The sequence below is a fragment of the Oryctolagus cuniculus genome, chromosome X, assembly GCF_964237555.1.
Source record: "Oryctolagus cuniculus chromosome X, mOryCun1.1, whole genome shotgun sequence".
Taxonomy (NCBI): Eukaryota; Metazoa; Chordata; class Mammalia; order Lagomorpha; family Leporidae; genus Oryctolagus; species Oryctolagus cuniculus.
Window position 1 is genome coordinate 63401704 of NC_091453.1, and position 17179 is coordinate 63418882.

The window sequence follows — 17179 nt, forward strand, 5'->3', positions numbered from 1 at the left end:
ACTAGCTCTGATTGTTCCTCTCCACAAAATCTTGCCTGTAAGGGCTCTGCATATATCCTTCCTTTTCTCAAGTAGATTTCACAATAGCACAATTATGCTCGGATTTTGGCAGTTCATTCTAGGCCATAGTGGCCCTCCAATGATTTTCAAATACAGCTGGTAGCCCTAGGCGACATCCATGTCACCTATGAGTCAACATTTAATCAAATTGAAACAAGGCCTACTGCATCATCAAGAGGATGGCATTTAACCTCCACTTGCTTCACTCCAACAATCTTCCTACTGATACTCTCCTGTTACTAACTAGAGCATTAATAAGTTAGCATCTGATAGGTCCTTTGATCTTTCCCTTATCCACTAGTTCATAGGTGCACACCCTCATTTAACTTAATAAGCCAAGTTGTGTGCTGGGGATACAAACTTAGGTGGTTCTATTTCTACTTTGATTTGGATAACTGAGGGTGGGGAACATTTTTCTGTTAAGGGCCATTTGGATATTTATAACATTATTTGCAGACAATACAAAGTTATCAACCTGAAGATCATCTTGCTCTAGCTTTGCTGAATTTTGAGTCCCATCTGCGGTTACCTTGGTAGGGCCAAACCAAATGATTTTGTGGGCCATTCATGGAATGCAGGCTTTAAGTTCCCCATCCTTGCTATGTGGATTCGGAAGATCCACCAGGGCTGTATATGAGCTTTAGCCTCTCTCTATCTCCATCTCTACTTTCAGTTAGGGAAAAATCTGCAGTTCCCTATTTAGAAGTAGAGACAATGGCAGGTCTAACAAAGCAGGAGAATTTTATGTTTGTAGTTAATATTTCAGTACCTGGGGAAATACAATAACAAAAAGTCAATTCAGGCTACACTTGATATATTGTAAAGGCACACTATAACCAGAGGAAATAGGTTTTATTTAAATTCAATTGTTCAAAGTACAAATGTCTTTGTTCAACTCATACTTTTCTTTTGAAAAACTTAAAAGGTAGAAGTACGTTTCATAAGCATTTCTCTGGATTTTATTTATTGGTTTCACAATCTACAATACAAAGTCTGGTTAAAAGAACATATTATAGAAATTCTAAAATTGTACATTTACTTGAAAAGTTACTTTCATAAAGAAGCTTTATCAATATTTCATTTTAAATAGTTTTAAATTCGATGGAATAAACTCAAGAATCTAAAGCTAAAATACTACTCAACTAGCTTTTTTGTTGTTTTTTAATTTATAATCCTTTTTTGTAGTACACATTTTCTTGAAATTTTCTACTGGATAAATATAACATTAACAGGAACACACATATTGGCATACAAAAGATAACTATAGAATTGACCATGTATATTGAATACTTTGCTTTTTCCATCTGTTATCATTGTATAACATCTTTTCCATTTTAATGCATTTTGAGAATTAAAGTTTTTTTTTTTAAATCTTGTTTTACTTAGTGGTAGGTGTTTAGACAATTCACATAAATGTTTCAGAGGAATATTATTTTCTAAACAAGTGAGACCCTGACACTCTGAAGCTGAGGTCACAATTTTATTAATAGATAAATTTCCAGTGTCTTGTTGTATAGATTGTGGAAATGAAATTACAATAATATTTTACTGGTAGCTAATCCAACACAATATGTCAATACATACCAAATCTATATGTATACTCTGACAGATACTGAAAAAAGAGTAATTTGTGAAAATTTTGAGAAACTGTGTTACTGAAAAAAATCTTTATTCTTGGTAAATTTAGGATACTATTTATCTATTTGGGATACAGTTTGAACAAGAGAATTATGTCTTACTAAGAACCATACTTTATATTCTAAGCTTTAGATTATCTCTTTCAATCAAGTTGTATTCTAGATAATAGCTTTTTTAAAAAAATAAAAATAGAACATCCTTTTAACTTCTCAGGCTTTTAACTTGTAAATTTCTAATGCTTTTATAACCTTCCAGCTTTGGCCACTGTCAATTTTCATTAAGTATTTTAACATTTTATAGCAAGAAGATGAAACCTAGACTACTAGATTTTGCTTTATATTATCAGCTGTGACAACACATACACTTAACACTCATATGTCACACATGTTTAAAAATTCGCAATGGCTTCACAGATGAAACTATAGCTACACAGTAAAACAACACAACAATTTTTGAGTTTGATTATTAGTTGCAGAAAATAACATGTTTCCTCTTTCTCTTCCTGCTACATTTCATAACATTTTCTAGTTTGATTCCATTTGATACAGATAGCTTTAGGGCAGCTTCACAACCACCACACACGCACCAGCTCTTCCAATGTTCACGGGGACTTCCTAAAACAAAAACAAGACAAGAAACACTTGATCTTCGTCTTTAGCATAATACGGAATGTTGAAGTTGAAAAGGCCTTAATTAATATGCTCCAACCATCTCCCTGTATAAAGGCAAGGGAAACTGAAACCCAGTGTAGTGAGTTGGATAGAACACAGCAGTTAGACTAATATAGAACTGAGTTTGAGGATCAGATAATCTTAAGTATGTTTCACCTCACTGCTAATTTCTTCACTTGAAAAACAGCTAATAATACATACCTCTCAAGGCTTTTGTGAGGGTTAATAAGTGACAAGAATTTGGCACAGAGTAGTTATAATCTCACTGTCTGCTAGTTCTCTTTAACACAATGAAACGATGATACAGCCAAGAATAGAATTTAGGACCCTTAGCTGCTGCTCTAAAATCTTCTAAAAAGTAAATTCCACAAATTTAGTCAAGCATTTTGATTATTGTCTTTGATGTAACCTCCTGTTTGCCTCATTTGAATCCTGCATTTCTGGTTTGGTTAAGCATGAATATAAAGTAATTACCTACATGATAGGACTTGAGCGTTTCTGAGAGCCTTAATGAATCAGATTTTTGCAGGAGAGAGACAGAAAATCACTAGCAGTTATCATTATATTAACACTTATCTATTTAAAACAGTAGCCAGCTCTACCCTGAAGAACACAGAGTAGCATTAAGTCAGTATAAAGGAAGAATAAATTAGGTCCCTAAATACAAAATTTGCCTGTTTGTGGACATTGGTAAAGGATTCATGCTGTTTCACTTTTTTTTAACCCATTATTCCGTTGACTAAATGTCATTATGTTGTGGACTAAATCTAGGACGACCATTGGCAAAACCTTAAAGTTTGCATTTGACGTCTCCAAGATGCCCTCTCTGTGTTCCTTTTTGCACCTTCCTTGGAATTTTTGTCTATTAGATGGCTAGCACTTTAGAAAGGGTTTAGTTCTGATCTCTTGCTGTATACTGCATTCCTCCAATGACTGAGAAAGTTTGGAGTATTGTGATTTAAACATTTTTTATAAAAAGAAAATTGAAGGCTTTTCTCCCGGGCACCAGACAATAAGAAGGGCAGACATTTGTAGAAGATATTGCTCTGGCTTTCAAGTTTCAATACATATATAGTTGGGTAGCGTACGGCTCTGGGATATTGAATCTTATTCACTTATTTCTTTGAAGGGAAGTCAAGAGAATGGTCTGTCCTCTTTCATGTCAGTACTGATGAATCCCGTTAATGGTCACTTAGGTCAATTAGTAACTCTCTAAGACAGATAAAGCACATCGTGTACATTTGGTTCTGGTTAAGTCTTAGGAAGAGAATGCAATTCATTCCAAGAATACATTTGAAAACCTTTTATTAAAAACTGAAACATATTAATTTTAATATTTCTATGAGAGTACCTCTTTCCACTCGTTTTTCTGTGCATCATACGACTCAACAGTGTTCAAGTAGGTATGACCATCATATCCTCCAACCACGTAAAGTTTGTCTCCAAGGGGGCACACAGCAACAGCATCTCGAGGGACACTCAGAGGTGCCACAGTCGACCATGAATCATTTTTTGGATCATACCTTAAGAAGTTTAGGAAACAATGGAGAGTGAAAGTCCAATAGTGTTAAAAAAGGCATAAATAAAGTGCATGTTACTCTAAAATATGGAATTAAAAGCACATTATAAATATCAAGTATAGATTGACTAATAAATGTTAAAAATAGGTACATGAAAAAATTCTCTTTAACCACCAGAGGTCTCTCAAAGCATATGAAATAAGTATTTCCTTTCTGAGCTACCACACATTTCTGTACTCAATACTCTGAATCTCTTTGAGGGAATTCACATATTGAGATCTTAATATTACATGGAAAATGCCCCTCTTTCATGCAGTATTCTGGTGAGAGAGCTTTTGTTTTTTTCTTACTCTTTATTCTTCAAAGTTATACATGAGTTAGTTGCCTGATCCTATTTAGGTGAAAACTCATGTTTTAATATAATGGTCTTTCTGGTTTAGTTGTGCTTTATAGAATGCAGTACCCAGGTCTAAATACTATTTTCAGTTAAAAGGATCATATCCTTATCCTGTCATTTTCTTTTCTGAGAGCTCTTACTTACCTTTACAGGAGTTGGTCTGCGATTTGTTTTTCCATTTTAATCTGAAGTTAACACCTTATTCCCAAACCTTCTCAATAACCAGAATGAACAACAACTCAGTAAGTAATGTTAATTAAAATTCTTCCTATGGAGGTCACATGGGGCCCTGGCAATAAGGAAGCTCCTGATTTAAAAAAAAAAAAATCCTCAGCAATAAAGTAATCACTAGTGACTAGTGACAGAAAAGCCTGTAGCCAGCAGCAGTCTGCCTAAGGTATGTATCTCCCAGGCTATAACCCACATTTCAGCAGTTTTCAGCTTCCACCTGACCTGCTCACCCACTGCTCCCTTGCAATATATTTTATTTTATTTTTTACATTTTTAAAAAATTTATTTGAAAGGTAGAGTTACAGAGAGGGAGACAGAGAGAGGGAGAGAGAGGTCTTCCATCCGTTGGTTCACTCCCCAGATGGCTGCAAAGGCCAGAGCTGCGCCGATTGGAAGCCAGGAGCCAGAAGCTTCTTCCTGCTCTCCAACATGAGTGGAGGGGCCCAAGCGCTTGGTCCATTCTCTACTGCTTTCCCAGGTCATAGCAGACAGCTGAATCAGAAGTGGGGCAGTCCAGACTTGAACTGGTGCCCATATGGGATGCAAACACTGCAGGCAGTGGCTTTACCTGCTACACCACATCGCCACCTTCACCACGCCCCTGTGTGACCTCATGCCCCTACCTGACCACAGCTGGGGGCCCACCAGCCAATCAGGTTAATTAACCACTCCCCTTTGGAAGTGGGTTAAAAGTCTGGGACACGGTGTGTCCGGCCCTTCTCTTCTTCCCTGGCCTCTTACCAGGAGGGGGCTTTCTGTAGCCCTGCGCCTCCAGGGCTCATGGCCTTAGGGCCACGCACCCTAGGCTTTCCGCAATGTATTTTTTTTTTTTTCTTGACAGGCAGAGTGGACATTGAGAGAGAGAGACAGAGAGAAAGGTCTTCCTTTGCCGTTGGTTCACCCTCCAATGGCCGCCATGGCTGGCACGCTGCGGCTGGCGCACCGCGCTGATCTGATGGCAGGAACCAGGTGCTTCTCCTGGTCTCCCATGGGGTGCAGGGCCCAAGTACTTGGGCCATCCTCCACTGCACTCCCTGGCCACAGCAGAGAGCTGGCCTGGAAGAGGGGCAACCGGGACAGAATCCGGTTCCCCGACCGGGACTAGAACCCGGTATGCCGGCGCCGCTAGGCGGAGGATTAGCCTAGTGAGCCGCGGCGCCGGCCTCCGCAATGTATTTTAATACATTTAACTGTGCTCACTCCTCCCTGTGTTCAGCTACTGGTGAATTCTCACTGCGCAGGACACTGGCCTCAACTGGTTACTTCCCATCACACTTTACAGGATTGCTTTCTTAAATTTTGAAGTCTATTTAAAATAATACATGACATTGAAATCTAAAAGGGGTGAAGAAGAAAGAAACCACATATAATTATACATGGAAATACTCTCTGATTTTATAATGACCTATTTAAACAAGTTCAATGAAAAATATTTATTTTTGAAGATGAATTTTTATTTATCAAATTCTACCCATTTACCTATATTTCCATTATATCACCTAAATGTTTTCTTGCCTTTTAAATTACATTCTAAATCATCTGATCTGAGCTTACCTAAGAAAGTTTCTTAACATTTAGGAATTTCCCTTATTAAAAAAAATCATGTCCATTTTATTTGAAAGAGAACAGAGAGATAGAATGCGAGAAAGAGAGAGAGAGAGAGAGAGAGAGAGAGAGATATCTTGTATCCTCTGGTTCACTTTCTAAATGCCCAAATAGCCAAAGCTGAAACAGGTCAAAGCCAGGAGCCCAGAACTCAATCTGGGTCTCCCACATGCATTGCAGAAACACAGGTATTTGAGCCATCACCTGCTGTCTCCCAGGGTGTACATTAGCAGGAAGCTGGATTTAAAGTAGGCAGGCATACAGGTTAAAATCAATTAGGTTTGTGAGCTGGAGGACCACACCTTCACCAAGCCCCTGTGTGACCTCACGCCCTACCTGATACCTTCACCACGCCCCTGTGTGACCTCATGCCCCTACCTTGCCACATCTGGGTGCCCACCAGCCAATCAGGTTAATTAACCACTCACTTTTGGAACTGGGTTAAAAGCCTGGGACATGGTGGTGTGTCCGCCCTTCTCCCCTGGCCTCTTGCCAGGAGGGGGCTTTCTGTAGCCCTGTGCCCCCAGGGCGCGTGGCCTTCGGTCCACCCGCCCTAGGCTTCCTGGCCTAGATGCTCCTCCACGTGGCTGGTTCCTGGTGCTAGGTATGAACCCAGATTTATCTCTCTTAAATAAAGCTCTCACTCTCCTGTGCATCTTTCTCACTAAATAAAGGTACCATGCTGCCTCGTTTATTTATGTCGGTATTTAGAATTCTTCCTCTAAATATTAGGCAAGAACCCTCTTGGGCTTATTAATATTGGGGATTTATTAATAAGCATATGGTGATATATGGCACCCCAAGTTCCGGTAGCATATGTGGCACCCCAGATGGTGCTTCTGAGGAACTTTAAGGGGCCACATGTTAGTATAGATTTTAGGGGGTCATCTCCAATATCAGGTTGGGAATGGAGGAGGCTGGACTCAAATCAGGCACACTGATATGAAATGCAGGCATCCCAAAGGGTGACTTAACTGTTGTACCAAAGGTCTACCGCAGGAATATTTTAATGTCTTCTGAAGCCAGCAATAATTAAGATCACTTTTATGTCCATTATATTATCCATTGTCATTTATGATAGCACCTTAAATTCTGATGTTGTAATAAAAACCCAGAACTAGAGAATCCATCTGTGCTCAAACTAAGCAGAATCTTCAGAACAATAGCTACTGTCAATTGATGTTGTACTCAGCCAATAATCAGGGTATGCCAATACATGAATAGTGAACAGAACTCACAGAAGGATTTCCTCGTAGATTTCCACCCAAAGACTCAAGACTTTTCTGCATGTGCTTGAAAATTAATGCCCCTAAGTCTGGCTAACTTGACATTATCTGGTTACTGCTTGAATAACAAAGAGGAGTTTGGGGAACTTTTGAAGAAAAAAATTTGGCAACATAATTAGCATCTTTAAGGACACTACACATTCAAATTAAAATCACAACACTTAGTTTCTCTTTTGCTTTTCTGTCTTCCCTTACTTCCCATATAAGTGTAGTCACACTAGTGGAAATAAAATTGAGCGTGAAGTCAAGAGAATTAGTCATGGATTTATACTCCCACTTAGGGTAATTTGGGATAATTTGCTTGACTTCTTTGCTTCAATTTTCTCATTAATGTTACAGAAATAATAATCCCTGACCCAACCAGTGTGATAGCTTTAGAAACCTTTAATTTAAATGATTATCTTAAATAATTGGATAAGAGACTCCTAAGGTACTGCGTAGGCCAACAGTGTTTTAGCAGAAAATAGTGTCAGGAAAAAAAAAAAGTCCAAGATACAGAAATGAGGCTTATCTGATCTCCAAAATGTGCAATTTTATTTACTTTCTACTGGTAAGTACACTTTACAACTCTGCATGTGTGGAAGTTAAGTTACAGAAAACTGAGTTTACTTGTCACTCCTTTTCATAATGAACCTGAGCTCCCCATATGGTGTATTGAATGCAGATGCAGGATAGCAGAAGGTCCCATGCGAAAATGTACTACTGACTTGAGGGAGTGGTACAGCTGGTCCTACAAGGACCTTAAACACCCACCCTACAAGGTCTTAACCTTGAGACTCATAAGGCCATGTTTCCTTAATAGATACCATCTAGATATTTGGTCTTGTCTTTTCCAGGAATCCCAGGCCTGAACATAGCCCTAACACTGACTGGAGCTCAGTTTCCTATCATCGAAATTGCTAAAGGACATGAGATCACTGACCAATCAGGGGAAAGCCCTGAGCACTGCATACCAACTAGGAAATTGGACATGAACTGAGCATGTGCTTTTCACTTGCATCTTCAGTCTACAAGGACTTTCATCCAAACCCCTCAGGAAGCCTGGGGAATTAAGCCACGGTTGCCCAGCTCCTTATTCTGCAATAAACACCATCACTGTCAGTCATGGGCTTTCTGCACATCTGTTTTGGGGTTCCAAAGCAAGTCCAACCAATTTTGGAAGTTGCTCTATATTAACGATATAGATGCATTTTGCCTAATAGAGATAGAATTGATTTCCACTATGTAGAAATGATGACTTACAAAGACTATATATTAGGTTTGAGTCTATTAATAATTTTTCAACATTCTTAACTGTCTTTTCTTCAAATACTCTTTTGAACTTGTTTTTATCTTGGAGTTACTTTATTAACTAATGGATCACATAAAATTGTTGATATATGTTCATTTTATATTTGCATGAAAATTTTGATAGTTTTAAAATTACGTACCCATTTTTATTTATGTCAGAGGCAGAGTGTGTGTGAAAGAGAGAGAGAGGCAGAGATTGAGAGACAGATTTTCTACCTGCTGGTTCATTCTCCAAATGCCTACAACATCTGCAACCAGGGCAGGTAAGGCAAGAGCCAGGAACTTTATCCCAATCCCTATATGGTTATCAGGGACACAAGTACTTGAGATATCATCTGATGCCTCCTAGGTATATAAATAGTAACCCAGATCAGAAACAGAGGCTGGTCTTGAACCCAGGCACTTAGATATGCAGTGCAGCTTAATCTGCTATGCCAGAAATGTGCCCCAGTGATTTTAATTTTTGAAAATTATACTTTAGCATGAGCCATTTTCTCGAAGTATTTTCAAGGAAAATGACAATAAGGGAATAATGTTAGTAATAAGAATAATACCAATTACAAAAGCTGCTATTATTTGGGGAATCAAATGCACACACACAAGCCCAGAAAGCATGCACACTCTGAAAAAAGCTTAAGATCTCAATCCTTTTGTTGGACTGATTCCAGGCACAGAACATGACCTGCTAATCAATGATGGTCTTCTCATGCATGAAGCCAATCTGCAAAAATTGAGAAAGATGTTTCTTACTTAAAATGCCCACTTTTCACAAAAAGATGACAAAAAATACAAAGAAAGAAACACAAATCCCATTCAAAAGAACAAGAGGAACCTTCAGAAACTGTCTTGGGTGGGGGGCAGCATTGTGACACAACAGGTTAAGCTCACTTCTTCCCCTTTTTAATATATTTTTATTTATTTATTTTTTATTTTTTTATTTTTTGACAGGCAGAGTGGACAGTGAGAGAGAGAGACAGAGAGAAAGGTCTTCCTTTTGGCCGTTGGTTCACCCTCCAATGGCCGCCGCGGCCGGCTCACTGCAGCTAGCACAGCGCGCTGATCCGAAGGCAGGAGCCAGGTGCTTCTCCTGGTCTCCCATGGAGTGCAGGGCCCAAGCACTTGGGCCATCCTCCGCTGCACTCCCGGGCCACAGCAGAGAGCTGGCCTGGAAGAGGGGCAACCGGGACAGAATTCGGTGCCCCGACCAGGACTAGAACCTGGTGTGCCGGCGCCGCAAGGCGGAGGATTAGCCTAGTGAGCCGCGGCACCGGCTCAGTTCTTCCCTTTTTTAAAAAAAATATTTTTTTTTGTTCTAGTACTATTGGTTGAACTCTGTAATTAACACACAATTATTCTTAGGTGTTTAAATTTTAACGGAAAAGTGATCCCTGTTAAATATAAGAGTGGGAATAAGAGAGGGAGGAGATGTACAATTTGGGACATGCTCAATTGGATTTGCCCCAAATGGTGGAGTTAGAAACGTGCCAGGGGATTCCAATACAATCCCATCAAGGTTGCATGTACCAATGCCATCTCACTAGTCCAAGTGATCAATTTCAGTTTACAATTGATCACACTGATAGGTCTAAGAGTCAAAGGGATCACATAAACAAGACTAGTGTCTGCTAATACTAGCTGATAGAATAAAAAAGGGAGAGAACGATCCAACATTGGAAGCAGGATACACAGCAGACTCATAGAATGGCAGATGTCCTAAATAGCACTCTGGCCTCAGAATAAGCCCTTAAGGCATTTGGATACGGCTGAAGAGCCCATGAGAGTATTTTAGGCATGGAAAGCCGAGACACTCTGGGAAAAAAAAAAAAAAAAAACCTAAATGAAAGATCTCTGCGAGTGAGATCCCAGGGGAAAGAACAGGGCCATCAAAGAAAGAGGTACCTTTCTCTGAAGGGAGGAGAGGACTTCCACTTTGACTATGACCCTGATGGAATAAGATCGAAGTCAGCGAACTCAAAAGGCTTCCATATCCTTGGCAACTCATGACAAGAGCCTAGGGAGATTACTGACACCATAAACAAGAGTGTCAAATTGTTAAGTCAACAACAGGAGTCACTGTATACTTACTCCTCATGTGGGATCTGTCCTTAATGTGTTGTCCAATGTGAAATAATGCTATAACTAGTACTGAAACAGTATTTTACACTTTGTGTTTCTGTGTGGGTGCAAACTGTTGAAATCTTTACTTAATATATACTAAATCGATCTTCTGTATATAAAGAGAATTGAAAATGAATCTTGATGTGAATGGAATGGGAGACGGAGTGGGAGATGGGAGGGGTGCGAGTGGGAGGGAAATTATGGGGGGGGGAGCCATTGTAATCCATAAACTGTACTTTGGAAATTTATATTTACTGAATAAAAGTTAAAAAAAATATTTTGAAAAGCAAAGTTACAGAGAGAAAGAGGGAGGGAGGGAGAGAGGGAGGGAGAAAGAGAAAGAGAGAGACCTTCTATTTGTTTACTTCCTGGATGGCTACAGCCAGTGGTGGACCAGGCTGAAGGTAGGAGCCAGGAGCTTCATCTGGATCTCCCACATGAGTGACAGGGCACAAACACTTGGGCCATCTTCTACTGCTTTCCCAGGCCATTAGCAGGGAGCTGGATCAGAAGTGAAGCAGCCAGCCATGACACAAACTGGCACCCATATGTGATGCTGGTATCACAGGTGACACCTTTACCTGCTATGACACAACGCAGAGTTCTCCCCTCTGTCCCTCTCCCTTGCTAAGCTACTTCTGATCCAGTTCCCTGCTAATGAACCTTATTAAACAGCAGAAGGCCCCTGCCACCCACGTGGGAGATCTGGATGGAGTGTCAGGCCAGATGCAGTCCCTACAGCTGTAGGCATTTCGGTATTGAACCACTGAATGGACGACCTCTCTGTCTCTCCCTCTCTGTAACTCTTTCAAATAAATAAATAAACCATTACAAAATATAAGGATCTGACTTGCAAGGGAAATAAATTTGAAGTACAATTTGTACATTCTTTGGTTAAAAGGAAAACTCAAATAATGGAAAGAAGTCAGGAAAATAATATATGAACTGATGAGAATGTCAAACAGAAGCAAGAAATTTTAGGGAATAACCAAACAGAAATTCTGCAGTTGAAAGTAAAATAAAGTGACTGACTTAGAATATTCACCAGAGAGGTTCAGTAGGAGACCTGAGAGGTAGAAGAAAGTATAAATGAACTTGATGACAGGTGATTACAAATGATTGAGTCTGAAGATCAAAAAGCATGAAGAAAAGTGAACAAAGTCTGCTACTGTTTAGATATTAGTTTTGATTTCCTCAATGTGTAAATTTTAAAGACTTAGCCTCAGGATGGTGCTACTGAATAAGCATGGGGGCCAGCGCAATGGTGTAGAGGGTAAAGCTGCAACTTCAGGGCCTGCATCTCTTTTGGGTGCTGGTTTCAGTCCCAGCTGCTCTACTTCCCATCCAGCTCTCTGCTATGGCCTGGGAAAGCAGTGGAAGATGGCCCAAGTCCTTGGACCCCTGCACCTTCATGGGAGACCTGGAAGAGGCTCCTGGCTTCTGGCTTCAGATCGGCCCAGCTCTGGCGGAGTTACCAGTGGATGAAGATATCTTCCTCTCTCTCCTTCTCTGCCTCTCTGTAACTCTGCCTTTAAATGAAATAAATAAATGAATCTTAAAAAAAAAAGCAAGAAAAAGCATGGATACCTGATCTAATTAGGTTTAGGTGGTATGCCTAGTGGGTCATCCTTTGGTCATTGGAGGCATGTGCTTAGAACAGTTCTTTCTTTCTTTCTTTCTTTCTTTCTTTTTTTCTTTTTTCTTTTTTTTTTTTTTTTTGACAGGCAGAGTGGACAGTGAGAGAGAGACAGACAGAAAGGTCTTCCTTTGCTGTTCGTTCACCCTCCAATGGCCGCCGTGGCCGGTGCACCGCGCTGATCCGAAGGCAGGAGCCAGGTGCTTCTCCTGGTCTCCCATGGGGTGCAGGGCCCAAGGACTTGGGCCATCCTCCACTGCACTCCCGGGCCACAGCAGAGAGCTGGCCTGGAAGAGGAGCAACCAGGACAGAATCCAGCGCCCCGACCGGGACTAGAACTTGGTGTGCCGGCGCCGCAGGCAGAGGATTAGCCTATTGAGCCACGGCGCCGGCCAGAACAGTTCTCAAAAGAAGGTTGATTATATAAGCCTGTTCTCTCTGTCTCTCTCTCTCTCTCCCTCTCTCCCTCTCTCTGCTTGCTGCCTTGCCATACAATTCTACCTCTGTACATATTCCACGATTTACCACCCTCATCCGTTGAGATCAACAGATCTTGAACTGTGAACCTCCAAAACCATAAACTAAAATAAACCTTCATTTCTTCCTAAGTAGCTTACAGTGGATTTAGTTTTACCATGGAAATCTAATTAACATAGTATCTAAGGCACTAAAGGAATATCAATTAGACCAATGTATGTGTTGTAAAAATCTCAAAAGAAGGAACAAGAGTACTCGTATTTATTTGTTACTTCAAATAATAAATACTTGGAGTAATAATAGCTGAAAATTTCTGACAAGACTAAAATCTATAAGCCAATTGTTAAAAGACAAAAAGACAATCTTAATAGTAAGGAAAGTAACTTGCCACATTTAAGAAATTCTCAAGATTATCAGTAGAAACCTTTGAAGATGACAGGCTATGAAAAGATATTAAAATGCTGAAAGACAGAAAGACATCTAACTAAACTATGCTGCAAAAATAAACAATGTGAGTATAAAAATTCATTTTCACTAGAAGTTCCCTATGGAAAAGTAAATTCTTCAAGTTGTAACAAAACGGTCCCAGACAGTAAGTTGAGATTGTATGGAAATATAAGGTTCTCTGGTAAAGATTATTATATAGACAAAAATAAGAATCAATGTTGTGGTAATTTTGGTTGATAACTCTACTTTTTATTCTTCTATGAGATTTAAAAGACAATAGTATAAAAATTATAAATCCATGTTAATGGGTACACAAAACAGAAAGGTGTAACATCAATAGTAAAGGTATTGAGGAAGGCAGTTTAAAGTCTTTCAATATGATAGAAAAGTTGCTATCAGTTTAAAAGATTGGAAAATCTTTAGGATATTATATATAGTCTCCATTGTAACTACAAAGAAAACATTTATAAGGTATACACACAAGGAATTCAGAAGGGAATCACAACTTTTCAGTATAAAATTCAATAAAACGCAAAGAAAAACTGTAAGTGATAAAGTAAGGAACCAAAAGTTTGTAAATACAGTAAATTTTTCCCTGTTATTAGTTATTTTAAAGGTAGATGAATTAAAATTCCTCAATCAGAAGACATATCTTGGAATAATGGATTTTTAAAACAGTATCCAATTGTCTACAAAAAAAAATATCTTAGATTTTAGATCTTAGGACATACCTAGATCAAAAATGAAAGACTAGACAAAGATATTTAATGTGGGAAGCTGTCAAAAGATAGTGAGTTATTAGGCAAAACAGACTTGAAAACAACAATGGTTACAAAAGATAAAAGAAAGATGTTATATAATAATAAAAGAGTAAATTCACAAAAATATAGTAATTATAAACATATTAACCAACTATCAGAGCTCCTAAATATATGAAGCTGACATTAACAGAACTGCAGGAAGAATCAGAAAACTCTATAATAATAGTAGAAAGCTTCAATTCTTCACTTTAAATAATGGATAGAAAAGTGAGACCAGACTATCAATAAGTTGCTACAGAAAGTGAACATTATAGGCCAACTGGTCATATGCACACACAAAAAAAATCTACTCTACTATAGCAGAACATAATTTTCTCAAGAAAATGTGGACTATTTCCAGAAGAAAGTATTATACCGTAAAACAAGTATTTAATAAACTTAAAAAGATTGAAAACATGCTAGGTACTCTTTTCAGGTCATAATGGAAAGAAACTAGGATTCAAGAGTAGAAAAGAAATTAGAAACATTTCTGAACACGGGGCTGGTGCTGTGGCATAGTAGGTAAAGCCAACACTTGCAGTGCCAGCATCCCATATGGGTGCTGGTTCGAGTCCTGGCTGCTCCGCTTCCAATCCAGCTCTCAGCTGTGGCCTGGGAAAGCAGAGGAAGATGGCCCAAGTCCTTGGGCGCCTGCACCCATGTGAGAGGCCTGGAGGAAGCTCCTGGCTCCTGGCTTTGGATTGGCACAGCTCTGGCTGTTGCGGTCATTTGGGGAGTGAACCAGGGGATGGAAGACCTCTCGCTCTCTCTCACTCTCTTTCTGCCTCTGCCTATTTGTAACTCTGTCTTTCAAATAAATAAATAAATTTTAAATAAGTAAATAAATAAAAAAATCTTAAAAAAATAACAATGGAACAGAGATAACCCAGAAATAAACTCTCACAAACACAGACAATTGATTTTTGTCAATGCCACTCATTGTGGAAAGCAGGGTATTTTCAACAAATGTTTAAGGGAAAATTGGATATTCAATTGCAAAAGAATATAGTTGTATCTTTACTCATATACAAAAAATTAACACAAATCAATAAAAGATGTGAACTTAAGAGTCAAAATTATAAAATTCCAAGAAGAAAACATAGGTGAAAAGATTCATGACAGTAGATTTGGCAAATATTCCTTGGATAGAACACCAAAAAGACAGTCAGTAAGAAACTATTTTAAATAGACTTCCAAAATTTCTAGAAATAGTACTTCAAAGGGAATTTTTAACAGTGAAAAGGAAACCCATAGAATGAGATTTTTATATCTGGTAAAAGATAAAGAACTTATAATTGAACAACAGAAGACAAACATCCCAATTTTTGAAAATGTGCAAACAGCTTGAACAGAAATTTTTCTAAAGAAGATGTAGAGTGACTAGCCATTTAGCCTAGTGGTTGAAAGATCAGCATTCCAAATCAGAGTACAGATTCCATACTTATCTCTGGCTCCAGACTCCAATTTCCTGCTAATGCAGACCCTGGGAGGTAGGGAGGTAGTGGTGATGGATGAGGTAGTGGGTCCCTGCCACCCACATGGAAGATCTGGATTGAGTTCTCACCTCCAGGCTTCAGCCCTGTCCCAAATTCAGCTGTTGGGGACATTTGAGGAGCGAACTGGCAGAAAAGAGCACTTTCTGTGTGTGTGTGTGTGTGTGTGTGTCTGTCTGTCTCTCTCCTTTTCAAACAAATGAATAACACAAAAAAAGAAGATATACCACTGTCCAATAGTACCTGATGATATACTCAACATTTCTACTCACTAAGTAAAAGCAAATCACAACCCCAATGAGATATTACTTCACAAAATATTTACTGCAACAAAGTCATTGTTCACAATATTATTAACATGCTTTTGGAACTTCTCTTTGGCATTTTGGGATAGAAAAGTCTCCACATCTTTGAAGACTGACTTGATTTTAGAAATAGTAAACATATTTTGATTTAAGTCTGTGATTTGGTTGTGTGATATAGCCTGGCAAAAAACTGCCTTACTTTTCATCATTTCGTCTCAGTATTTTTAAAGATTTATTTCTTCATCTGTTTAAAAGGCAGAGAGACAAGTAGAGGGGGAGAGAGAGAGAGAGAGAGAGAGAGAGAGAGTTTCCTTCTGCAGGTCCCAACAGTTGGAGCTGTGCAAGGGTAAATCCAGGAGCCAGGCACTCGATTCAGGTCTCCCATGTGGGTGGCAGGGGCCCAAGTACTTGGGCTATCATCTTCTGCCTCTCAGGATGCATGGACAGGAACCTGGATCTGAAACAGAGTAGCTGGTAATTGAAAGAGTACCCAATATGGGATGTGGGCATCAGAAGTGGTGAATTAACCCTATTTTTTCCCAAATGTGATTAGCCAAAGATAAGGCAGAATACACACACACACACACACACACACACTGATTGTGGATCTGAAGTGAATGAGGAGGATTTTTCCTAAAATATGTTGAGTCTAAGGTTATGTGTACAATTTAACAAAGGGCTAATCTGTTGAAAAAATTAATACTTATATGGAAGTCGGCTTTCTATTAGCTTAAAAATCTTTCTCATTTCTGTAAAAAAAGTAACCAAATCATCACATGCATAAATAAACAGAAACAATTTACCTTTCCACGCAGTCGGAAAGCCTGGAGCAGTGATTAGAAGCAGGGGCATCATGACCTCCTACAACATATAAGAATCCATTGTGTGTTGCAACTCCCACACCTCCACGTCTTTTGGACATTGGAGCACACAGACTCCATTTGTTGGTATGTGGGTCAAAGTATTCCATTGATTTGAGGCAGGAACTTCCATCACGTCCACCGATAGCATATAATCTAGGGGGGAAATGATAGAACGTAGAGCTTTGTGTGTTTGTGTGTGTGTGTATGTACATATAGAAAATATATGCATAGAATAAGTATGTGAAAACTTTATAAAAAGCATTCAAATTTCTGAAGTTTCTGACTGTATGGTCTTCTCCATTATTTTGTAGTAAGTAGTCAGGCTTTGTTAAGGGATAGATG

The 17179-nt window shown here is 39.0% G+C and overlaps 1 protein-coding gene across 2 annotated transcripts in view; it reads right to left on the minus strand.

The window, feature by feature from the left end:
* Window positions 1-893: 893 nt before the first annotated feature.
* Window positions 894-17179, minus strand: part of KLHL4 (kelch like family member 4) — a 108471-nt gene continuing 92185 nt past the window's right edge. Inside the window, exons 9-11 of one of the 2 annotated variants that reach the window (XM_051827398.2) lie at window positions 16778-16990; window positions 3721-3892; window positions 894-2312 (exon numbers count right to left, since the gene is read on the minus strand). In XM_051827398.2, the coding sequence (XP_051683358.1) occupies window positions 2253-2312; window positions 3721-3892; window positions 16778-16990 (445 nt within the window). In that variant the 3' untranslated portion in view covers window positions 894-2252. Of the gene's footprint in view, window positions 2313-3720; window positions 3893-15984; window positions 16432-16777; window positions 16991-17179 lie in introns of those variants that run through there. The other variant, XM_051827399.2, reaches the window with a different exon arrangement.